The sequence below is a fragment of the Salmo salar genome, chromosome 03 (genome assembly GCF_965601325.2).
Source record: "Salmo salar chromosome 03, fSalSal1, whole genome shotgun sequence".
In the NCBI taxonomy this organism is placed as follows: domain Eukaryota; kingdom Metazoa; phylum Chordata; class Actinopteri; order Salmoniformes; family Salmonidae; genus Salmo; species Salmo salar.
In genome coordinates, this window is record NC_138293.1 from 79,094,720 (window position 1) to 79,114,849 (window position 20,130).

The 20,130-nt window shown below is 44.6% G+C and overlaps 1 protein-coding gene across 1 annotated transcript in view; it reads left to right on the forward strand.

Annotated features, from left to right (window-relative positions):
* The window catches only part of LOC106606743 (voltage-dependent T-type calcium channel subunit alpha-1I-like), a 143,023-nt gene extending 139,377 nt beyond the window's left edge, over positions 1 to 3,646 (forward strand). The window contains exon 35 of the mRNA XM_045715479.2: positions 101 to 3,646. Coding sequence (XP_045571435.2) covers positions 101 to 796 — 696 coding nt within the window. The 3' untranslated portion in view covers positions 797 to 3,646. The remainder of the gene's footprint in view (positions 1 to 100) is intronic.
* The last annotated feature ends 16,484 nt before the right edge of the window (positions 3,647 to 20,130 follow it).

Below are 20,130 nucleotides of genomic sequence, written 5' to 3' on the forward strand. Positions count from 1 at the left end.
GCACATCCTACAGTGTAGTCAGTCAAACATTGACTCTAATGTTATATATTACAATATCTCACTCCACATCTCCACCCTGCCCCTCTCTCTCTGTCCTCAGTACCCGTCCCATAGTGACTCATCTCTGGCCACGGGGAGCTCCGATGGCAGCCTCCAGACCACCCTGGAGGAAGGACTCAGCTTCAGTGTTTCGCCCCCTCAAGACCTGGTGTCCCCCCTCCCCCCTCTCCCCCTGCTCTGCCCCCCGCTCCCTGAGGATCCCACCAGCTGCCCAGCAGGCCAGACTTTGAGACCACGGCCCAGCCCCTCGTCAGGCCCTGCCCTCACCCTCCAGGCCACTCGGGGCCACCAGCGGAGCCAGAGCAGCGGCAGGGGTAGCATCAGCCCCGGCTACAACCGGGAGGACTCCATGGACCCCGTTCCATGTGACCTGGAGGACCTGGGCATCGGGATCAGTTCGTCCATCGGGGGGTGTGGCTCCAGCCAGGCGGGCAACAGCGAACACATGTCGGAGACGCTAAGCAGCCTGTCGCTCACATCGTTGCTCTCGCCCGCCTCCCTGGCCCCCCCGGGGGTGAAGAAATGCAACAGCACGGGGAGCTTGAACCAGGGGGCGAGGAGGGGGGAGGGGAGACAGATCCTAGGGTTGGAGTTGGACCACCAGGGCTTCCTGGCCAACCCTTGGGGAGAGAGTGGGGGAGGCAGAGGAGAGGAGGGACAGTTGGGAGAGGCGCCAGGCCTCAAGGGGAAAAGCTCAAGCCAAACAACAGTAGGGTCCTGTAGTAAAAACAGATGAAGCCAGAATCCCTTGTTGTCTACTACCGCTCCTATTAGGATTCATCAACCCATTACTGTTCCTCTCCGTCCCCCTCAGGCAGAGAGAAGTTTGACGTTTTTGACAACGTGTGATGTAATCCCGTGAATTCCTATAACCAAACCCCTCCTTCTCTCTATATATTTATGTTTATGACCCCCCCTGTCCCATTTTGTGCTACCCTGTGGCAGTGGTTCAGGTGTGGAGGGTTAGAGGTCAAACGGTGGAAGGTTAAAGGGGATTACAGGTGTGACCCCTGTGGTGGTGGGGGGGGCTGGGATGGACTCGTACCCCTCTGGAGGAGAAGGACCCCCAGAGTAGGAGACAGACCAGGAGGGCTGCATCATCATATCAGGGAGATATACATAGAAGACGTAGACAGAGACAAGCTGAGACAGAGATCTAACGAGAACATTTTGTCTTATCGTCATTCCTGTTTTCCTGTTTGTTTTAATTTTTTCTACGGCTTCACAGAAGTTTAAAATGCAAAAATAGAATATCTAACAAAACTGAGCTGATCAAGCCAACAGATTTATTTATTTTTCAGTGTGGCTGTACATCATGGTGTAGGAGGAGGCTGTATGTATGTTGCGGTGTAGGATGAACCTGAATGTACGTCACAGTGTAGGAGGAGGAAGTTTCTCCTGGAGGGCTGAAGACAGATCTGTTGTAGCAGACGGAGGCTACAGGTCCTTGTGTGTGGAGTGGAGGAGGGGTGAGGAGGTCTAGATTGAACAGAGGTAGTGTAGAGTTCACCTGAGAAGGAGTTGTTATAGTGGAAGAGCTGAGACTTAGGTAGCAAAAGCATGCGTTAACTTATCATCACCATCACCTAACCCCTTCCCTCCATCTGTACTTTTCAGGAAGGAGTGTGTGTGTGTGTGTGTGTGTGTGTGTGTGTGTGTGTGTGTGTGTGTGTGTGTGTGTGTGTGTGTGTGTGTGTGTGTGTGTGTGTGTGTGTGTGTGTGTGTGTGTGTGTGTGTGTGTGCGTGTGTCTAAGTCATAGTACAACAGGAAAAAGAGAGACAGAGAGATAGAGACCATACTAAGATCACATCCCTGCATGCAGCAGTTTGTGAAATAGGCTCTTTTATCCCGAAGTCACTCACTCAGAGAGAAGGACAGGGAGTGAATGAGAGAGACAGGACAGCCTGCAAAATCCACTCACAGTAGGAGAGCCTCTCTGTCAAAGACACTGGCTCTCCTGAGACAAACAAACTGAGGAGACGAGACGAGCACCATTCACTCTGGGAGATGAAAAACTCACACCTGCATACAGTTGCTTCACAATGGAATGTGTGTGAAATTCAAACCTGTCACTTCTTTCTCTTTGTCACTTTGCGAGAATAAGAAAGGAAGAATATATCAGAGATATGAATTCCAGACCAATAGAACCTCCTAGAAGATGGAGGCAGTTTGCCTGCATGATGGAATTATTGCATTTTACTCAAGAGTTTTAATATATATACCGAAGTGTATCAAGATGTCAATGTTGGGATGATAATTATAAAGTGGTTTCTATTCCAATATTTTTTTAGAATACAGAATAGGAGCGTGACAGTGTTGTCATGACTTTGTCCTTAACCTATACCTTACCCGTACGATTTCTCGTATAACTTATTGTCGAAAACCATTTGTCTGCGAGTGGCTTTCAGTTTTATAATGTGGGGTTAAAAATATATACTTTTTATTATTAAAAGTGTGTGGAGAGAACAACCAAGCAAAAAAATGTAAATAAGCTCTGTGCGCTGAAAAAAAAGTTCCCTTAGGCACACGTAACTTTGGGAATTTTGGTTCCTCCTGGAATTTTGGATTTTGGAATCCCAAATGAAGACCAAAGGAGGGAAGGGCCATAATTTCGCAGCACAGGAGAACATTTCCCAATCACAGACATTCCCGGGACGAACAGGGAACATTGTCGCTTAGCTTAGCCTCCTATGCTAACACCAAGACGAAAAAACATTGTTGATCTTTTTGAAAGCTTTAATTTGAGTGTCATACCAATACATGATGACACATCTAATTATTGACACATCAATGTTCCTTAGCATGGTTATGGGATTGCAATAGGATGCTTCTCCTTGTTTAAAAGATGCGTAATTCACTCACCCCCTCTATCTCTCTCTCTAACACACATCTGTAGTAGCAAACCCTAGTTTTGATATCAAGCTGTCACTGTAACGATGAATAAACATTGCATCTTTTCCCAACCTTTTGGTATGCCACTCAGTAAATCTGAGATGAAGTGGCCATCTTAGCCTGACCTAGAATACACTCTTGTATCCCTAGTGGGGTTTTTTTTGGGGGGGGGGGGGTTCATTGAGGTGATGAGCAAAGTTCGGTTTGACCTGTTTAATGAACTTCATTGTCATTTAATTGAATCACTGGTGATTGTCTTTAACATGTTTGTAACATGTGGGATATCAGTGAGTGATTATTGCTATGGGTTGTCTGTTACTATAACTTCAGGAGATGCCACTTTATTATTATAGACCACACCTGGACCGTCTTGGTTAATGGTGGTGGGAATAGGTAGAAGTTGCCCCTAACCACTGATACAGGGTCAGATATTAGTTCATCCCCTTAATGTTTAAGGTTAGAATAAAGGGTTGAGTAATCTGATCCCAGATCTGTGGTTAGGGGCGACTGCAACCTCAAGGTGTAAAACATGAGCGTGTGGGTTGACAGGAACCATAACGTGACCTTGAAGGGCTGTTTTAGCTTCAAAGATGTTCTCATAAATGACGAGACAAACCTCTAAGTCAATGACTATGGCATCAAAGGTAAGCCTAACGGCACAGCAATAAATGTTCTATGTGTTTGCCCTGAGTACATGATGTCATAGTAGTTCTTATCTCACCACAGTATAATTGTAGCCTGTTGTATCATGTCCTTTTTCTGACAAAACAACAATGTTATTGTGGAGTTTTTCTGCCTTCTGAACTAACAGCCAATCAGAATACATTTCTGACTTTCCGGAGACCAATCAAGAGAGAGCTGGGCTGCAATTGGATCAGGAGAACATGAGGTAATTTAGAACTCAGGGTTGAGAGATCAAACCACTAGAGAATAAAGTGTACATATGTCAACAGAGGAATAACCAGTGAGATGGTACAGTACTTTAACACACAACATGTTGCAATGCACAGTGCCTGGTGTTGAGGTGTGTAACCTACAATATAAATCTGTACATAATTTTGAATGTGTGCTATGCTATCAACAATAATGACAACACCTAAAAAAACATGCAGTTTGTGGAGACTAAAAGCATACAATCAATCAAACCTTTTATTTTACATGATAGATCCACAGATACAATTGATATTGTATCATGGAATGTGAAGGGAATGAACAAGCCAATGAAGATCCACAAAATATCACACAGTGAGCCATGAACTTTTCCACATGTGCAGGGTTCAGAGAGAAACTAGTATTGACAGGAAGCATTTCCCTGAAATGAATCTGACGTGTTCCAGTTCTGCACCCAACAGCAGAAAAGTCTTAGCTAGTACAGTCGCTATAATATATTAGTCTGAGAAAGTGACCTCACTTTGTGACTGCTTTGGTTCAGGTAAAGTAGAATACATAGACACCATATCTGACCAGGTGTAGAGCAGGGCTGCCCAACCCTCTTCCTGGAGATCTTCCGTGGGTTTACAGTCCAACCCTCTTCCTGGAGATCTACCGTCCTGTGGGTTTTCAGTCCAACCCTCTTCCTGGAGATCTACCGTCCTGTGGGTTTACAGTCCAACTCTCGTCCTGGAGATCTACCGTCCTGTGGGTTTACAGTCCAACCCTCGTCCTGGAGATTACCGTCCTGTGGGTTTTCAGTCCAACCCTAACTTAATACACCTGATTCTACTAATTAGCTGCTCAACAAGACCTTAACTAGCTGAATCAGATCTGCTAAATTAGGGTTGGACTGAAAACCTACAGGACAGTAGATCTTCAGGAAGAGGGTTTGGCAGCCCTGGTGTAGAGGATGTGGAGGGTGTATAGGGTGTGGATGATGTGGAGGGTGTATAAACCAAACACCCCTGTCTGACAAGTTGTTGTTCATCTTGGCTCTTTTTATTGAAGACTGAGGATCTTTGCTGTAACGTGACACTTCCTACGGCTCCCATAGGCTCTCAGAGCCCGGGAAAAAGCTGAATGATATCGAGGCAGCCTCTGGCTGAAACACATTATCGCTTTTGGCAAGTGGCCGATCAGAGGACAATGGGCTTAGGCGCGTGCCCGAGTCGACCCCATGCTTTATTTTCTTTCGTCTGTTTACCTAAATGCAGATACCCGGTCGGAATATTATCGCTTTTTTTACGAGAAAAATGGCATAAAAATTGATTTTAAACAGCGGTTGACATGCTTCGAAGTACGGTAATGGAATATTTAGAATTTTTTTGTCACGAAATGCGCCATGCTCGTCACCCTTCTTTACTCTTTCGGATAGTGTCTTGAACGCACGAACAAAACGCCGCTATTTGGATATAACAATGGATTATTTGGGACCAAACCAACATTTGTTATTGAAGTAGAAGTCCTGGGAGTGCATTCTGACGAAGAACACCAAAGGTAATAACGTTTTTCTTATAGTAAATCTGACTTTGGTGAGTGCTAAACTTGCTGGGTGTCTAAATAGCTAGCCCTGTGATGCCGGGCTATCTACTTAGAATATTGCAAAATATGCTTTCACCAAAAAGCTATTTTAAAATCGGACACCTCGAGTGCATAGAGGAGTTCTGTATCTATAATTCTTAAAATAATTGTTACGCTTTTTGTGAACGTTTTTCGTGAGTAATTTAGTAAATTCACCGCAAGTTTACTATGTATGCTAGTTCTGAACGTCACATGCTAATGTAAAAAGCTGTTTTTTAATATAAATATGAACTTGATTGAACAAAACATGCATGTATTGTATAACATAATGTCCTAGGTGTGTCATCTGATGAAGATCATCAAAGGTTAGTGCTGCATTTAGCTGTCTTCTGGGTTTTTGTGACATTATATGCTAGCTTGAAAAATGGGTGTCTGATTATTTCTGGCTGGGTACTCTGCTGACATAATCTAATGTTTTGCTTTCGTTGTAAAGCCTTTTTGAAATCGGACAATGTGGTTAGATTAACGAGAGTCTTGTCTTTAAAATGGTGTAAAATAGTCATATGTTTGAGAAATTGAAGTAATAGCATTTCTAAGGTATTTGAATAACGCATCCACAGGATTCCACTGGCTGTTACGTAGGTGGGACGATTTCGTCCCGCCGGCCCTAGAGAAGTTAAATACGTTGAACACGGAAAAACAAGAAATGCAGAAAACACGACAGGAGACAGTTTTGCAGGCTATGACATAACTAGCAGTGCAAAAGACAACTGACCACAAAATCCCCAGGTGAAAACAAGCATCTAATATATGACTCCCAATCAGGAACAACGACGTACAGCTGTTCCTGATCGGGTGCCACACAAACGACACAAAAATAGACATACTAGAAAACCAACACTAGAACATGCACTCAAACCCCAGACTACATAAACCAAACACCCCTTTAATAATACACACAACCCCAACCATACAAAACAAATACCCTTCTGCCACGTCCTGACCAAATTATAATATAATTACTCCCTCTGCTGGTCAGGACGTGACAGTACCCCCCAAAGGTGCAGGACCCGGATGCACCTCACACAAAAAAAGAACATACCCCAAAACAAACAAAATAATTCCCTAAACTAAAGGGAGGGAAGGGAGGGTGGCTGCCGTCAACGACGGCACCTGTGCTACACCCCCCTCCCCAACCCACCTATACTGGAGGTGGCTCAGGTTCTGGCCTACTGCCCTCCAGACTGTAGGCAGACTCTCTTGGCTCCGGACCATAGGCAGACTCACATAGTTCAAAGTTATAGTCAGACTCACTCGGTTCCGGATCGTAGGCAGACTCACTCGGTTCCGGATCGCAGGCAGACTCACTCAGTTCCGGACCGTTGACAGACTCACTCGGTTCCGGACTGCATGCAGACTCACTCGGTTCTGGACCGCAGGCAGACTCACTCGGTTCTGCACAGTGGGCCGTCTTCACTGGTTCCGAACTGTGGGCCGTCTCACTCGGTTCTGCACAGTGGGCCGTCTCCCTTGGTTCTGAACTGTTGGCCGTCTCACTCCGTTCCGGGCTTAACACTCTCACCGGATACTCATGACGGGGTACTGTTGTTGGATACTCTGGACGGGGCACTGTTGCCGAATACTCTGGACGGGGCACTGTTGTCAGATACTCTGGACGGGGCACTGTTTCCGGATACTCTGGACGGGGCACTGTTTCCGGACACTCTGGACAGGGCACTCAAACCCCAGACTACATAAACCAAACACCCCTTTAATAATACACACAACCCCAACCATACAAAACAAATACCCTTCTGCCACGTCCTGACCAAATTATAATACAATTACCCTCTCTGCTGGTCAGGACGTGACAAGCCAGTGGGTTTGGCGACGAATATCAAATCATCAAATCAAATGTATTTATATAGCCCTTCTTACATCAGCTGATATCTCAAAGTGCTGTACAGAAACCCAGCCTAAAACCACAAACAGCAAGCAATGCAGGTGTAGAAGCACGGTGGCTAGGAAAAACTCCCTAGAAAGGCCAAAACATAGGAAGAAACCTAGAGAGGAACCAGGCTATGAGGGGTGGCCAGTCCTCTTCTGGCTGTGCCGGGTGAAGATTATAACACCAAGATGTTCAAATGTTCATAAATGACCAGCATGGTCAAATAATAATAATCATAGTAGTTGTCGAGGGTGCAACAACACAAGAGTAAGTGTAACACAAGAGTAAGTGTCAGTTGGCTTTTTCATAGCCGATCTTTGAGAGTATCTCTATCGCTCCTGCTGTCTCTAGAGAGTTGAAAACAGCAGGTCTGAGACAGGTAGCACGTCCGGTGAACAGGTCAGGGTTCCAGCAGGTCTGGGACAGCAGGTCTGGGACAGGTAGCACGTCCGGTGAACAGGTCAGGGTTCCATAGCTGCAGGCAGAACAGTTGGAACTGGAGCAGCAGCACGGCCAGGTGAACTGGGGACAGCAAGGAGTCATCAAGCCAGGTAGTCCTGAGGCATGGTCCTAGGGCTCAGGTCCTCCGAGAGAGAGAAAGAAAGAAAGAAAGAAAGAAAGAAAGAAAGAAAGAAAGAAAGAAAGAAAGAAAGAAAGAAAGAAAGAAAGAAAGAAAGAAAGAAAGAAAGAAAGAAAGAAAGAAAGAAAGAAAGAAAGAAAGAAAGAGAGAATTAGAGAGAGCATATTTAAATTCACACAGGACACCGGAAAAGACAAAAGAAATACCCCAGATGTGACAGACTGTCCCTAGCCCCCCGACACATAAACTACTGCAGCATAAATACTGGAGGCTGAGACAAGAGGGGTCAGGAGACACTGTGGCCCCATCCGAAGAAACCCCCGGACAGGGCCAAACAGGTAGGATATAACCCCACCCACTTTGCCAAAGCACAGCCCCCACACCACTGGAGGGATATCTCCAACCACCAACATACCATCCCGGGACATGGCCGAGTATAGCCCACAAAGATCTCCGCCACGGCAAACCCAAGGGGTGGCGCCAACACAGACAGGATGAAGTGAGGCCCAGCCAACGAGAGCATACAGGTCGCAGTGGTGGGTAGTATATGGGGCTCTGGTGACAAAACGGATGGCACTGTGAGAGATTACATCCAATTTGCTGAGTAGAGTGTTGGAGGCTATTTTGTAAATGACGTCACCGAAGTCGAGGATCGGTAGGATGGTCAGTTTTACAAGGGTATGTTTGGCAGCATGAATGAAGGATGCTTTGTTGCGAAATCGGATGCCGATTCTAGATTTAATTTTGGATTGGAGATGTTTAATGCGAGTCTGGAAGGAGAGTTTACAGTCCAACCAGACACCTACAGTGAGGGAAAAAAGTATTTGATCCCCTACCGATTTTGTACGTTTGCCCACTAACAAAGAAATGATCAGTCTATAATTTTAATGGTAGGTTTATTTCAACAGTGAGAGACAGAAATACAACAAACAAATCATGAAAAACGCATGTCAAAAATGTTATAAATTGATTTGCATTTTAACCTCTCTAGGGTAGGTGGCACCAAATCATCCCACCTACGCAACAGCCAGTCTAATCCCGTGGCGAGATATTCAAATACCTTAAAAATGCTATTACTTCAATTTCTCAAACATATAACTATTTTACACCATTTTAAAGACAAGACTCTCCTTTATCTAACCACACTGTCCGATTTCAAAAAGGCTTTACAACGAAAGCAAAACATTAGATTATGTCAGCAGAGTACCCAGCCAGAAATAATCAGACACCCATTTTTCAAGCTAGCATATAATGTCACATAAACCCAAACCACAGCTAAATGCAGCACTAACCTTTGATGATCTTCATCAGATGACAACCCTAGGACATTATGTTATACAATACATGCATGTTTTGTTCAATCAAGTTCATATTTATATCAAAAAACAGCTTTTTACATTAGCATGTGACGTTCAGAACTAGCATACCCCCCCGCAAACTTCCGGGGAATTCGCTAACATTTTACTAAATTACTCACGATAAACGTTCACAAAAAGCATAACAATTATTTTAAGAATTATAGATACAGACCTCCTCTATGCACTCGATATGTCCGATTTTAAAATAGCTTTTTGGTGAAAGCACATTTTGCAATATTCTAAGTACATAGCCCAGGCATCACGGGCTAGCTATTTAGACACCCGGCAAGTTTAGCACTCACCATAATCATATTTACTATTATAAAAGTTTGATTACCTTTTGTTGTCTTCGTCAGAATGCACTCCCAGGACTGCTACTTCAATAACAAATGTTGGTTTGGTCCAAAATAATCCATCGTTATATCCGAATAGCGGCGTTTTGTTCGTGCGTTCCAGACACTATCCGAAATGGTAAAGAAGGGTCGCGCGCATGGCGCAATTCGTGACAAAAAAATTCTAAATATTCCATTACCGTACTTCGAAGCATGTCAACCGCTGTTTAAAATCAATTTTTACGCCATTTTTCTCATAGAAAAGCGATAATATTCCGACAGGGAATCTCCTTTTCGGCAAACAGAGGAAAAAATCACAAAGGCAGGGGCGGTCGGGTCACGCGCCTAAGCCCAGAGTCCCTTGATCGGCCACTTGAGAAAGGCGATCAAGTGTTTCAGCCTGGGGCTGGGATGACGACATTCAGGTTTTTCCCGGGCTCTGAGCGCCTATGGACGACGTAGGAAGTGTCACGTTAGAGCAGAGATCCTTAGTAAAAGATAGAGATGGAAAAGAAGTTCAAGAAATGGTCAGACAGGCCACTTCCTGTAAAGGAATCTCTCAGGTTTTGACCTGCCATTTGAGTTCTGTTATACTCACAGACACCATTCAAACAGTTTTAGAAACTTTAGGGTGTTTTCTATCCATATGTAATAAGTATATGCATATTCTAGTTACTGGGTAGGAGTGGTAACCAGATTAAATCGGTATGTTTTTTATCCAGCCGTGTCAATACTGCCCCCTAGCCCTAACAGGTTAATGAGGGAAATAAGTATTTGACCCCTCTGCAAAACATGACTTAGTACTTGGTGGCAAAACCCTTGTTGGCAATCACAGAGGTCAGACGTTTCTTGTAGTTGGCCACAAAGTTTGCATACATCTCAGGAGGGATATTGTCCCACTCCTCTTTGCAGATCTTCTCCAAGTCATTAAGGTTTTGAGGCTGACGTTTGGCAACTCGAACCTTCAGCTCCCTCCACAGATTTTCTATGGGATTAAGGTCTGGAGACTGGCTAGGCCACTCCAGGACCTTAATGTGCTTCTTCTTGAGCCACTCCTTTGTTGCCTTGGCCATGTGTTTTGGGTCATGGTGATGCTGGAATACCAATCCACGACCCGCTTTCAATGCCCTGGCTGAGGGAAGGAGGTTCTCACCCAAGATTTGATGGTAAATGGCCCCGTCCATTGTCCCTTTGATGCGGTGAAGTTGTCCTGTCCCCTTAGCAGAAAAACACCCCCAAAGCATAATGTTTCCACCTCCATGTTTGACGGTGGGGATGGTGTTCTTGGGGTCATAGGCAGCATTCCTCCTCCTCCAAACACGGCGAGTTGAGTTGATGCCAAAGAGCTCCATTTTGGTCTCATCTGACCACAACACTTTCACCCAGTTGTCCTCTGAATCATTCAGATGTTCACTGGCAAACTTCAGACGGGCATGTATATGTGCTTTCTTGAGCAGGGGGACCTTGTGGGCACTGCAGGATTTCAGTCCTTCACGGCGTAGTGTTACCAATTGTTTTCTTGGTGACTATGGTCCCAGCGGCCTTGAGATCATTGACAAGATCCTCCCGTGTAGTTCTGGGCTGATTTCTCACCGTTCTCATGATCATTGCAACTCCACTTGGTGTGATCTTGCATGGAGCCCCAGGCCGAGGGAGATTGAAAGTTCTTTTGTGTTTCTTCCATTTGCGAATAATCGCACCAACTGTAGTCACCTTCTCACCAAGCTGCTTGGCGATGGTCTTGTAGCCCATTCCAGCCTTGTGTAGGTCTACAATCTTCTCCCTGACATCCTTGGAGAGCTCTTTGGTCTTGGCCTTGTGGAGAGTTTGGAATCTGATTGATTGATTGCTTCTGTGGACAGGTGTCTTTTATACAGGTAACAAATTGAGATTAGGAGCACTCCCTTTAAGAGTGTGCTCCTAATCTCAGCTCGTTACCTGTATAAAAGACACCTGGGAGCCAGAAATCTTTCTGATTGAGAGGGGGTCAAATACTTATTTCCCTCATTACAATGCAAATCAATTTACAACATTTTTGACATGCGTTTTTCTGGATTTTTTTGTTGTTATTCTGTCTCTCACTGTTCAAATAAACCTACCATTAAAATTATAGACTGATCATTTCTTTGTCAGTGGGCAAACGTACAAAATCAGCAGGGATCAAATACTTTTTTCCCTCACTGTAGGTATTTGTAGTTGTCCACATATTCTAAGTCAGAACTGTCCAGAGTTGTGATACTAGACGGGCAGGTGCGGGTAGTGATTGGTCGAAGAGCATGCATTTAGTTTTACTTGCATTTAAGAGCAGTTGGAGGCCACGGAAGGAGTGTTGTATGGCATTGAAGCTCATCTGGAGGTTTGTTAACACAGTGTCCAAAGAAGGGTCAGAAGTTTCCAGAATGGTGTCATCTGCATAGAGGTGGATTAGAGAATCACCAGCAGCAAAAGCGACATCATTGATGTATACAGAGAAAAGAGTCGGCCCGAGAATTGAACGATGTGGCACCACCATAGAGACTGCCAGAGGTCCGGACAACAGTCCCTCCGATTTGACACACTGAACTCTATCTGAGAAGTAGTTGGTGAACCAGACGAGGCAGTCATTTGAGAAACCAAGACAGTTGAGTCTGCCGATAAAAATGCTGTGATTGACAGAGTCGAAAGCCTTGGCCAGGTCGATGAAGACGGCTGCACAGTATTGTCTTTTATCAATGGTGGTTATGATATCGTTTAGGACCTTGAGCGTGGCTGAGGTGCACCCATGATCAGCTTGGAAACCAGATTGCATAGCGGAGATGATACGGTGGGATTCGAAATGGTCGGTGATCTGTTTGTTAACTTGGCTTTCGAAGACTTTAGAAAAGCAGGGTAGGATAGATATAGGTCTGTAACAGTTTGGGTCTAGAGTGTCTCCCCCTTTGAAGAGGGGGATGACCGCAGCAGCTTTCCAATCTTTAGGGATCTCAGACGACACGAAAGAGAGGTTGAACAGGCTAGTAATAGGGGTTGCAACAATTGCGGTGGATAATTTTAGAAAGAGAGGGTCCAGATTGTCTAGCCCAGCAGATTTGTAGGCGGCCGAATTTTGCAGCTCTTTCAGAACATCAACTATCTGAATTTGGGTGAAGGAGAAATGGGGGAGTCTTTGGCAAGTTGCTGTGGGGGGTACAGTGCTGTTGACCGGGGTAGGGGTAGCCAGGTGGAAAGCATGGCCAGCCGTAGAAAAATGCTTATTGAAATCGCGATTATCGTAGATTTATCGGTGGTGACAGTATTTCCTAGCCTCAGTGCAGTGTGTAGCTGGAAGGAGGTGCTCTTATTCTCCATGGACTTTACAGTGTCCCAGAACGTTTTGGGGTTTGTGCTACAGGATGCAAATTTCTGTTTGAAAAAGCTAGCCTTTGCTTTCCTAACTGCCTGTGTATATTGGTGCCTAACTTCCCTGAAAAGTTGCATATCGCGGGGGCTATTTGATGCTAATGCAGTACGCCACAGGATGTTTTTGTGCTGGTCAAGGGCAGTCAAGTCTGGAGTGAACCAAGAGCTATATCTGTTCTTAGTTCTACATTTTTTGAATGGGGCATGCTTATTTAAGATGGTGAGGAAAGCACTTTTAAAGAATAACCAGGCATCCTCTACTGACGGAATGAGGTCAATATCCTTCCAGGATATCCGGGCCAGGTCGATTAGAAAGGTCTGCTCGCTGAAGTGTTTTACGGAGCGTTTGACAGTGATGAGGGGTGCTCGTTTGACCGCGGACCCATTACGGACGCAGGCAATGAGGCTGTGATCGCTGAGATCCTGGTTGAAGACAGCAGAGGTGGATTTAGAGGGCAGGTTGGTCAGGATGATATCTATAAGGGTGCCCGTGTTTACGGATTTAGGGTTGTACCTGGTAGGTTCCTTGATAATTTGTGTGAGATTGAGGGCATCTAGCTTAGATTGTAGGGTGGCTGGGGTGTTAAGCATATCCCAGTTTAGGCCACCTAACAGTACAAACTCTGAAGATAAATGGGGGGCAATTAATTCACATATGGTTTCCAGGGCACAGATGGGGGCTGAGGGGGGTCTATAACAAGCGCAACAGTAAGAGACTTATTTCTGGAAAGGTGGATTTTTAAAAGTAGAAGCTCAAACTGTTTGGGCACAGACCTGGATAACATGACAGAACTCTGCAGACTATCTCTGCAGTAGATTGCAACTCCAACCCCTTTGGCAGTTATATCTTGGCAGAAAATGTTGTAGTTGGGGGTGGACATTTCAGAATTTTTGGTGGCCCTCCTAAGCCAGGATTCAGACACGGCTAGGACATCAGGGTTGGCGGAGTGTGCCAAAGCAGTGAATAAAACAAATTTAGGGAGGAGGCTTCAGATGTTAACATGCATGAAACCAAGGCTTTTACAGTTACAGAAGTTAACAAATGATAGTGCCTGGGGAATAGGACTGGAACTGGGGGCTACAGGGCCTGGGTTAAACTCTACATCACCAGAGGAACAGAGGAGGAGTAGGATAAGGGTACGGCTAAAGGCTATAAGAACTGGTCGTCTAGTGCGTGGGGGACAGAGAATAAAAGGAGCAGATTTCTGAGCGTGGTAGAATAGATTGAGGGCATAATGTACAGACAATGGTATGGTAGGATGTGATTACAGTGGATGTAAACCTAGGCGTTGAGTGACGATGAGAGAGGTTTCGTCTCTGGAGGCACCAGTTAAGCCAGGTGAGGTCTCCGCATTTGTGTGGGGTGGGACAAAAGAGCTATCTACGGCATGTTGAGTGGGACTGAGGGCTCTACAGTGAAATAAAACAATAATAACTAGCCAAGACAGCAGCAGACAAGGCATATTTACATTGGAGAGAGGCATAAACCAATCACAGGTGTTGATCAGGAGAGCTAAGACAACAATGGGTAAATGGCGATGAATGGGCAGAGCGGGTCAGTTAGGTACAAACGGGACCTGAGTTCGAGGCTGGGGCCGACAGGAAAACAAAATGAGGTACCGTGTTATTGAAACAGTCCAGGGGGCATCAGCTGTGTAGTCGAGTGATCATAAGGTCAAAAGAGCAGCAATAGGTGAGTCAGGGTGCCGTTCAATAGTCACTACTATGCTAGGCGAGCAGGGGACACAGCGTTCAGAAAAGTTAGCGGGCCGGGGCTAGTAGATGGTTCTTCGGCGACATCGTAACAGAATAGCCTGTTGAGACCACATCGGGCGATCACGTCGGCAGTCCAGTCGTGATGGATCGGCGGGGCTCCGTGTCGACAATAAAGGGTCCAGGCCAATTGGCAAAGGAGGTATTGTAGCCCTAGAATTAGCTCAAGGCTAGCTGGTGCTTGCTTCGGAACAGAGGCGTTAGCTAACAGTAGCCACTCGTTTGCAGCTAGCTAGCTGTGATGATCTGGTGTAATGATCCAGAGCAGCAGGAATCCAGTGATATCGTAGAGAGAAGAAGTCCTATATGCTCTGGGTTGATATCAGGCTGTGCAGACTGGCAGGTGTTGTCCAAGCTAAGGCTGGCTGGTGACCGAGAAAAAGGTGAAGACCGCTAGCCGTGGCTAACAAAGACTAGTAGCTAGTTAGCTGGCTAGCTCCTGATGGAAGTTCCGTACCACATTGGGTGAGGCGGGTTGCAGGAAAATATATTTAGTTCGTAGATAGAAAGTGAGATTAAGATATATACGAAAAATACTGGCTATTTACACGGGATAAGACATGGGATAAGACAAAGACAAACACACACGTCCTACTGCTACCCCATCTTGGATCAAGGCGAGAATGAGCGATAGAGAGTGAAAGACAACAGGATGTTAGCATTGCCTGACTGCAGGGCCGGCTCCAGGTATAAGCGCCATAAGCGGTCGCTTAGGGCCCACAGCCGCTAGGGGTAATCATGGTCGAATTACCGACCGGGCATAAAAGACAGGTGTCCAGGGGCCCTGACATCCAGGGGGGCCCCATTGATTTTGTTACCCACTCTCACTCAGATATAATTTTAACATGGCATAATAAGTAAAACTGCAAAACTTTCTCTACGCTCCATGGCAAAATGAGTAGAATTGCATGAAATATGTTATAAAATTGCTAAATGTTCTCTCTATCCCATGGCAAAATGTGTAGACTTACAAAAAACATGCTTTAAAACTGCAACATTTTCCCTTTTGGGGGGCTTAGGGCCTGACTGAGCTGGTGTTGCAAGAGCACATTAAACTCTGAGGTGTTATTAACCCCCCACCAGCCCACCAATCCCTCAAACCTCCCTATCCGTTCCCTCAGGCCTCTGTTCTTCAAATGTCACAGCAGGGTGTGTGTGTGTGTGTGTGTGTGTGTGTGTGTGTGTGTGTGTGTGTGTGTGTGTGTGTGTGTGTGTGTGTGTGTGTGTGTGTGTGTGTGTGTGTGTGTGTGTGTGTGTGTGTGTGTGCCTGTGTGTGTTTTCCATCTACACGTGGCCTGTTGCCAATGTTTAAATCTCCCCTAGAGACTGAGGGTTTGAGGCTGGTTGTAGTTCTGTCTCATTGCTCTGCTACTCTCAATGCCAGACCAAAGTTCACAGGTCAAGGGCATTGACCTCAAGGTAGCCTTCCATGCCAGATCCAGAATCCTAGACACAGAGGCTGTTGAAAGAGACTAATCCCAGGTAAAACAAGACCAAAGTCAGTGAAGAGCTCTGCAAAGCTCAGGGGCATTAGACAGACAACCTCAATCTCCATAAACTCAAGTGTTTGATAGATTTTTCTCTGCGAACAGCAAGGTTGGACGCACTTCTACAATGTTCTGTCGGAGCCTAGCATTGGTTTTATAAAAATGCACTATGTCTTCAAGATTTTAATCATACAGGCCAAAGTATTTCCTCTTCAGAAAACCTATAATGTATACAGGACTAGCTGAAGGGAAAAAAGGACCTGAATCGTTTAATCCTCGTTCACATCCCCCCCTTAAATTGAAATCAAAGCTCTCCTCTCTGACTTTAAATCAAAGTGATTTTCACCCGGCTTCGACGTTGGACTTGATGAAAGTGGATGATGGCAGAATTATTTTCAAAGCAGGGAACATTTTCTCTTCCCTCCATCTCTGGTGGCGACAGGTTAGGTAAAATGAGGAATTAAGGAGCCAGCCCAGAGCACTGAAGTCCCTTCAAACGGTCTGACCACCAAATTAGTTCCAGCCATATTTATCTCATTACTGGTTCAGCCCAGGTTACAGAGGCAGGAGTGTATTGAAACTTCTAACATGGTGTTTATCAGGAAATGGTGGATGTGAGGTAATTAGAGGTGTGTTACGATGTGCTTGTAGCCTAGCGAGACACTTATGGCGAGAAGGATGGTTTTAGATCAGAGAAGGGGTGGTGGCGACAGAAGGTTTGAAAACAGAGAAGATACGCTCATATTGTTTATTTCTCACATGTTATATGGTGAACATATTCTTTGAGGTGAAGGAGTATTTGGGGGATATTTCAATTAATTAAATATTTATATTTTTCCTCCTCTCTCTCTCCTTCCTCCCCTCTCTTTCTTCTCCCTCCCCTCTCTCTCTCTCTCTCTCTCTCTCATTCTCCCAGACTAAGTACTTGATCACAGCTGTGAGAAACCTTGACAAAAAGCTCACACTTCCACACCCCTGAGGCCCAACACACCTGAGGCCCAACACACACACGTGCGCTCGCGTCAAGGCTGCTTATGGAAAACCACTGCTGTCATCCGTCAAGGCCATTTGTGGAGCCCTGGGATTTAACCAGCGACACCAGAGACAAAGATAAAGGAAGATTATAGAAGCAGCGCAACAAAAGAACCAGCAGACAAACTGAGTAACAGAGGACTGAATAAGATCAGGAAATGGCTGTTGATCCAGAACCCTGAGGAGATTTGAACAGAAACCAAAATGTGTTCTGATTCTCTCTCGCTCCCCCTCTCTCCTCTCTCCCTCTCTCTCTCTCTCCTTCCCTGATTTGATTTTAGCTTTGTAAAGGTGGTATAATCTAGCGTTCTATACAACCCGACCAGTTTTCTCCAGGTCAATAGGCCTGTGAATGAGCTGATGTTGGTCATGATGCTTTGAACTTGCCGCTCTAGGCACCTGGTTTTTCTGGTGCTCTCTCTCTCTCTCTGTATCTTTTTTTCTCTCTCTCTCTCTCGCTCTCTCTCTTTCTTTCTCTCTCTCTCTCTCTTTCTCTTTCTCTTTCTCTCACTCTCACTCTCACTCTCTTGCTCTTTCTCTCTCTCGCTCTTTCTCTCTCTCTCTCTCTCCATCCCGTGTGGTGTTGAGTAGACTGGAGGGATCCAGCCCTCTGTAGCAGGTATTGTGAGGGGGCGAGGGAGTGTGGTATATAAGCAGGGAGTGTGTTAATAGTTTGATCAGGGGTGAATATCCCTCTGGACTAAAATTGTCCCCTCCCTCTCTTTCTTCCGCTCTCCCTCTCTCCATATCGCCCTTTCGCCCTTCCTCTCAGAGGTGAAGTCATTAGTAATGTAAGAGTACCTATGAAAAGGAATCTGGGAGCGATAGATATGTGGGATTATTTGCTGAATATGTTGGTTTCATATGTTAGATGGATTTCATTATAATTATTAGTGGTTAATGTTCATAGTATCTGATCTCTGGCTATTGCAAGACAACGCTCACAGCTGGTTAAAGATATCCAACCCATGACATTGTAGGAAATGTATATATGTGAAATAGATATTCTGTAAAGACTAAAAACATTAAACAACCTCACCTTTGAAGTGTTCTGTAACATTACTTAAATTGCACACAGGGAGGGTTCAGTGAAGCCTAAATATCATCAACTTATATATACATCAAAAACAGCAGTTACTATCACAGAATGATAAAGCAACAGGCCTACACTGCAGTAAGCATGCTTATTAACATGCAAATGTTAAACAAATGATCTTATGAGATGCAGTGCTAATGTTGTTTTGTTTGAGGTGCTGTTGTCTGGCTTGTCCCCCCCCCCCCCCTCTATCATTCTCTCTCTCCACAGACATTCCATATTTCTTTCAGGCATTCCCATGAAGTGCCAATATTCTTGTTATTAAGTGTTTCCAAGCACGGTGCTTAGATTGAATTACAGAGTTACGGCAGACCTCGCCAGCACGCAATTTAAAAAGACCTTAAAAATTCAAATATTATTGTTTACCAGATAAAATCTGTAGGCGGACAGAATTTTCCGCGTCCTTCAAATAAATGTCACACAGTTGAATAGTTGGATGCAGCTAGCGCCCATGCAGAGTCCATAATCAAGTTTGTTTTTAACTCGAGAGTTTCGTAGCAGTGCTTTTAAATCATTGTTTATCTTCTGTCCGCTGAATCAAAGAGAATATCAAACACAAAGTGGGACATTTTGTAATAGGCCCGTCTATTATGCAATTTTGAAATCCTTTATCTAACCCTGTTTTGGTTTTGTAATTATTTTAACCTTGTGGAATTTAGATGAAACATACTTCAAAGTCTCTCTCATTTTTACATTAAAGACCTAGTTCAAATCTGCCGAAATACAAACAAGTAGGCCTACACTTTTAATTTAGTTTAGTTGACATTATAATAATATTAATATAAAATAGCAAAACATATTCATTCTGTACCCATAAGCATGCAGGTTTTAGCAGGTGTTTTAGCATGCATGTTTTAGCAGGTGTTTTAGAATGCATGTTTAAGCAGGTGTTTTAGCATGCAGGTTTTACCAGGTGTTTTAGCATGCAGGTTTTAGCAGGTGTTTTAGTATGCAGGTTTTAGCAGGTGTTTTAGCATGCAGGTTTTAGCAGGTGTTTTAGCATGCAGGTTTTAGCAGGTATTTTAGCAGGTATTTTAGCATGTATGTTTTAGCAGGTGTTTTAGCATGCATGTTTTAGCAGGTGCTTTAGTATGCAGGATTTAGCAGGTGTTTTAGCATGCAGGTTTTAGCAGGTGTTTTAGTATGCAGGTTTTAGCAGGTGTTTTAGCATGCAGGTTTTAGCATGCATGTTTTAGCAGGTGTTTTAGCATGCAGGTTTTAGCAGGTGTTTTAGCATGCAGGTTTTAGCAGGTGTTTTAGTATGCAGGTTTTAGCAGGTGTTTTAGCATGCAGGTTTTAGCAGGTGTTTTAGCATGCAGGTTTTAGCAGGTATTTTAGCAGGTATTTTAGCATGTATGTTTTAGCAGGTGTTTTAGCATGCATGTTTTAGCAGGTGCTTTAGTATGCAGGATTTAGCAGGTGTTTTAGCATGCAGGTTTTAGCAGGTGTTTTAGCATGCAGGATTTAGCAGGTGTTTTAGCTTTTTTGGACTCTTGGTTCAAAATGACAAAATGAGATCAATGGATGGTACTAATACAGATCATATTGATATTCACCTGCTATTCACCTGCTCAATACATCAATACAACATACCCCAACCACAAGCCATGGATTTGTGTGTATTGGGTATATGTTTTGTAATTTGTTAGATATTACTGGTTAGATATTACTGCACTGTCAGCGCTACAAGCACAAGCATTTCGCTACACCCGCAATAACATCTGTATGTGACCAATAAA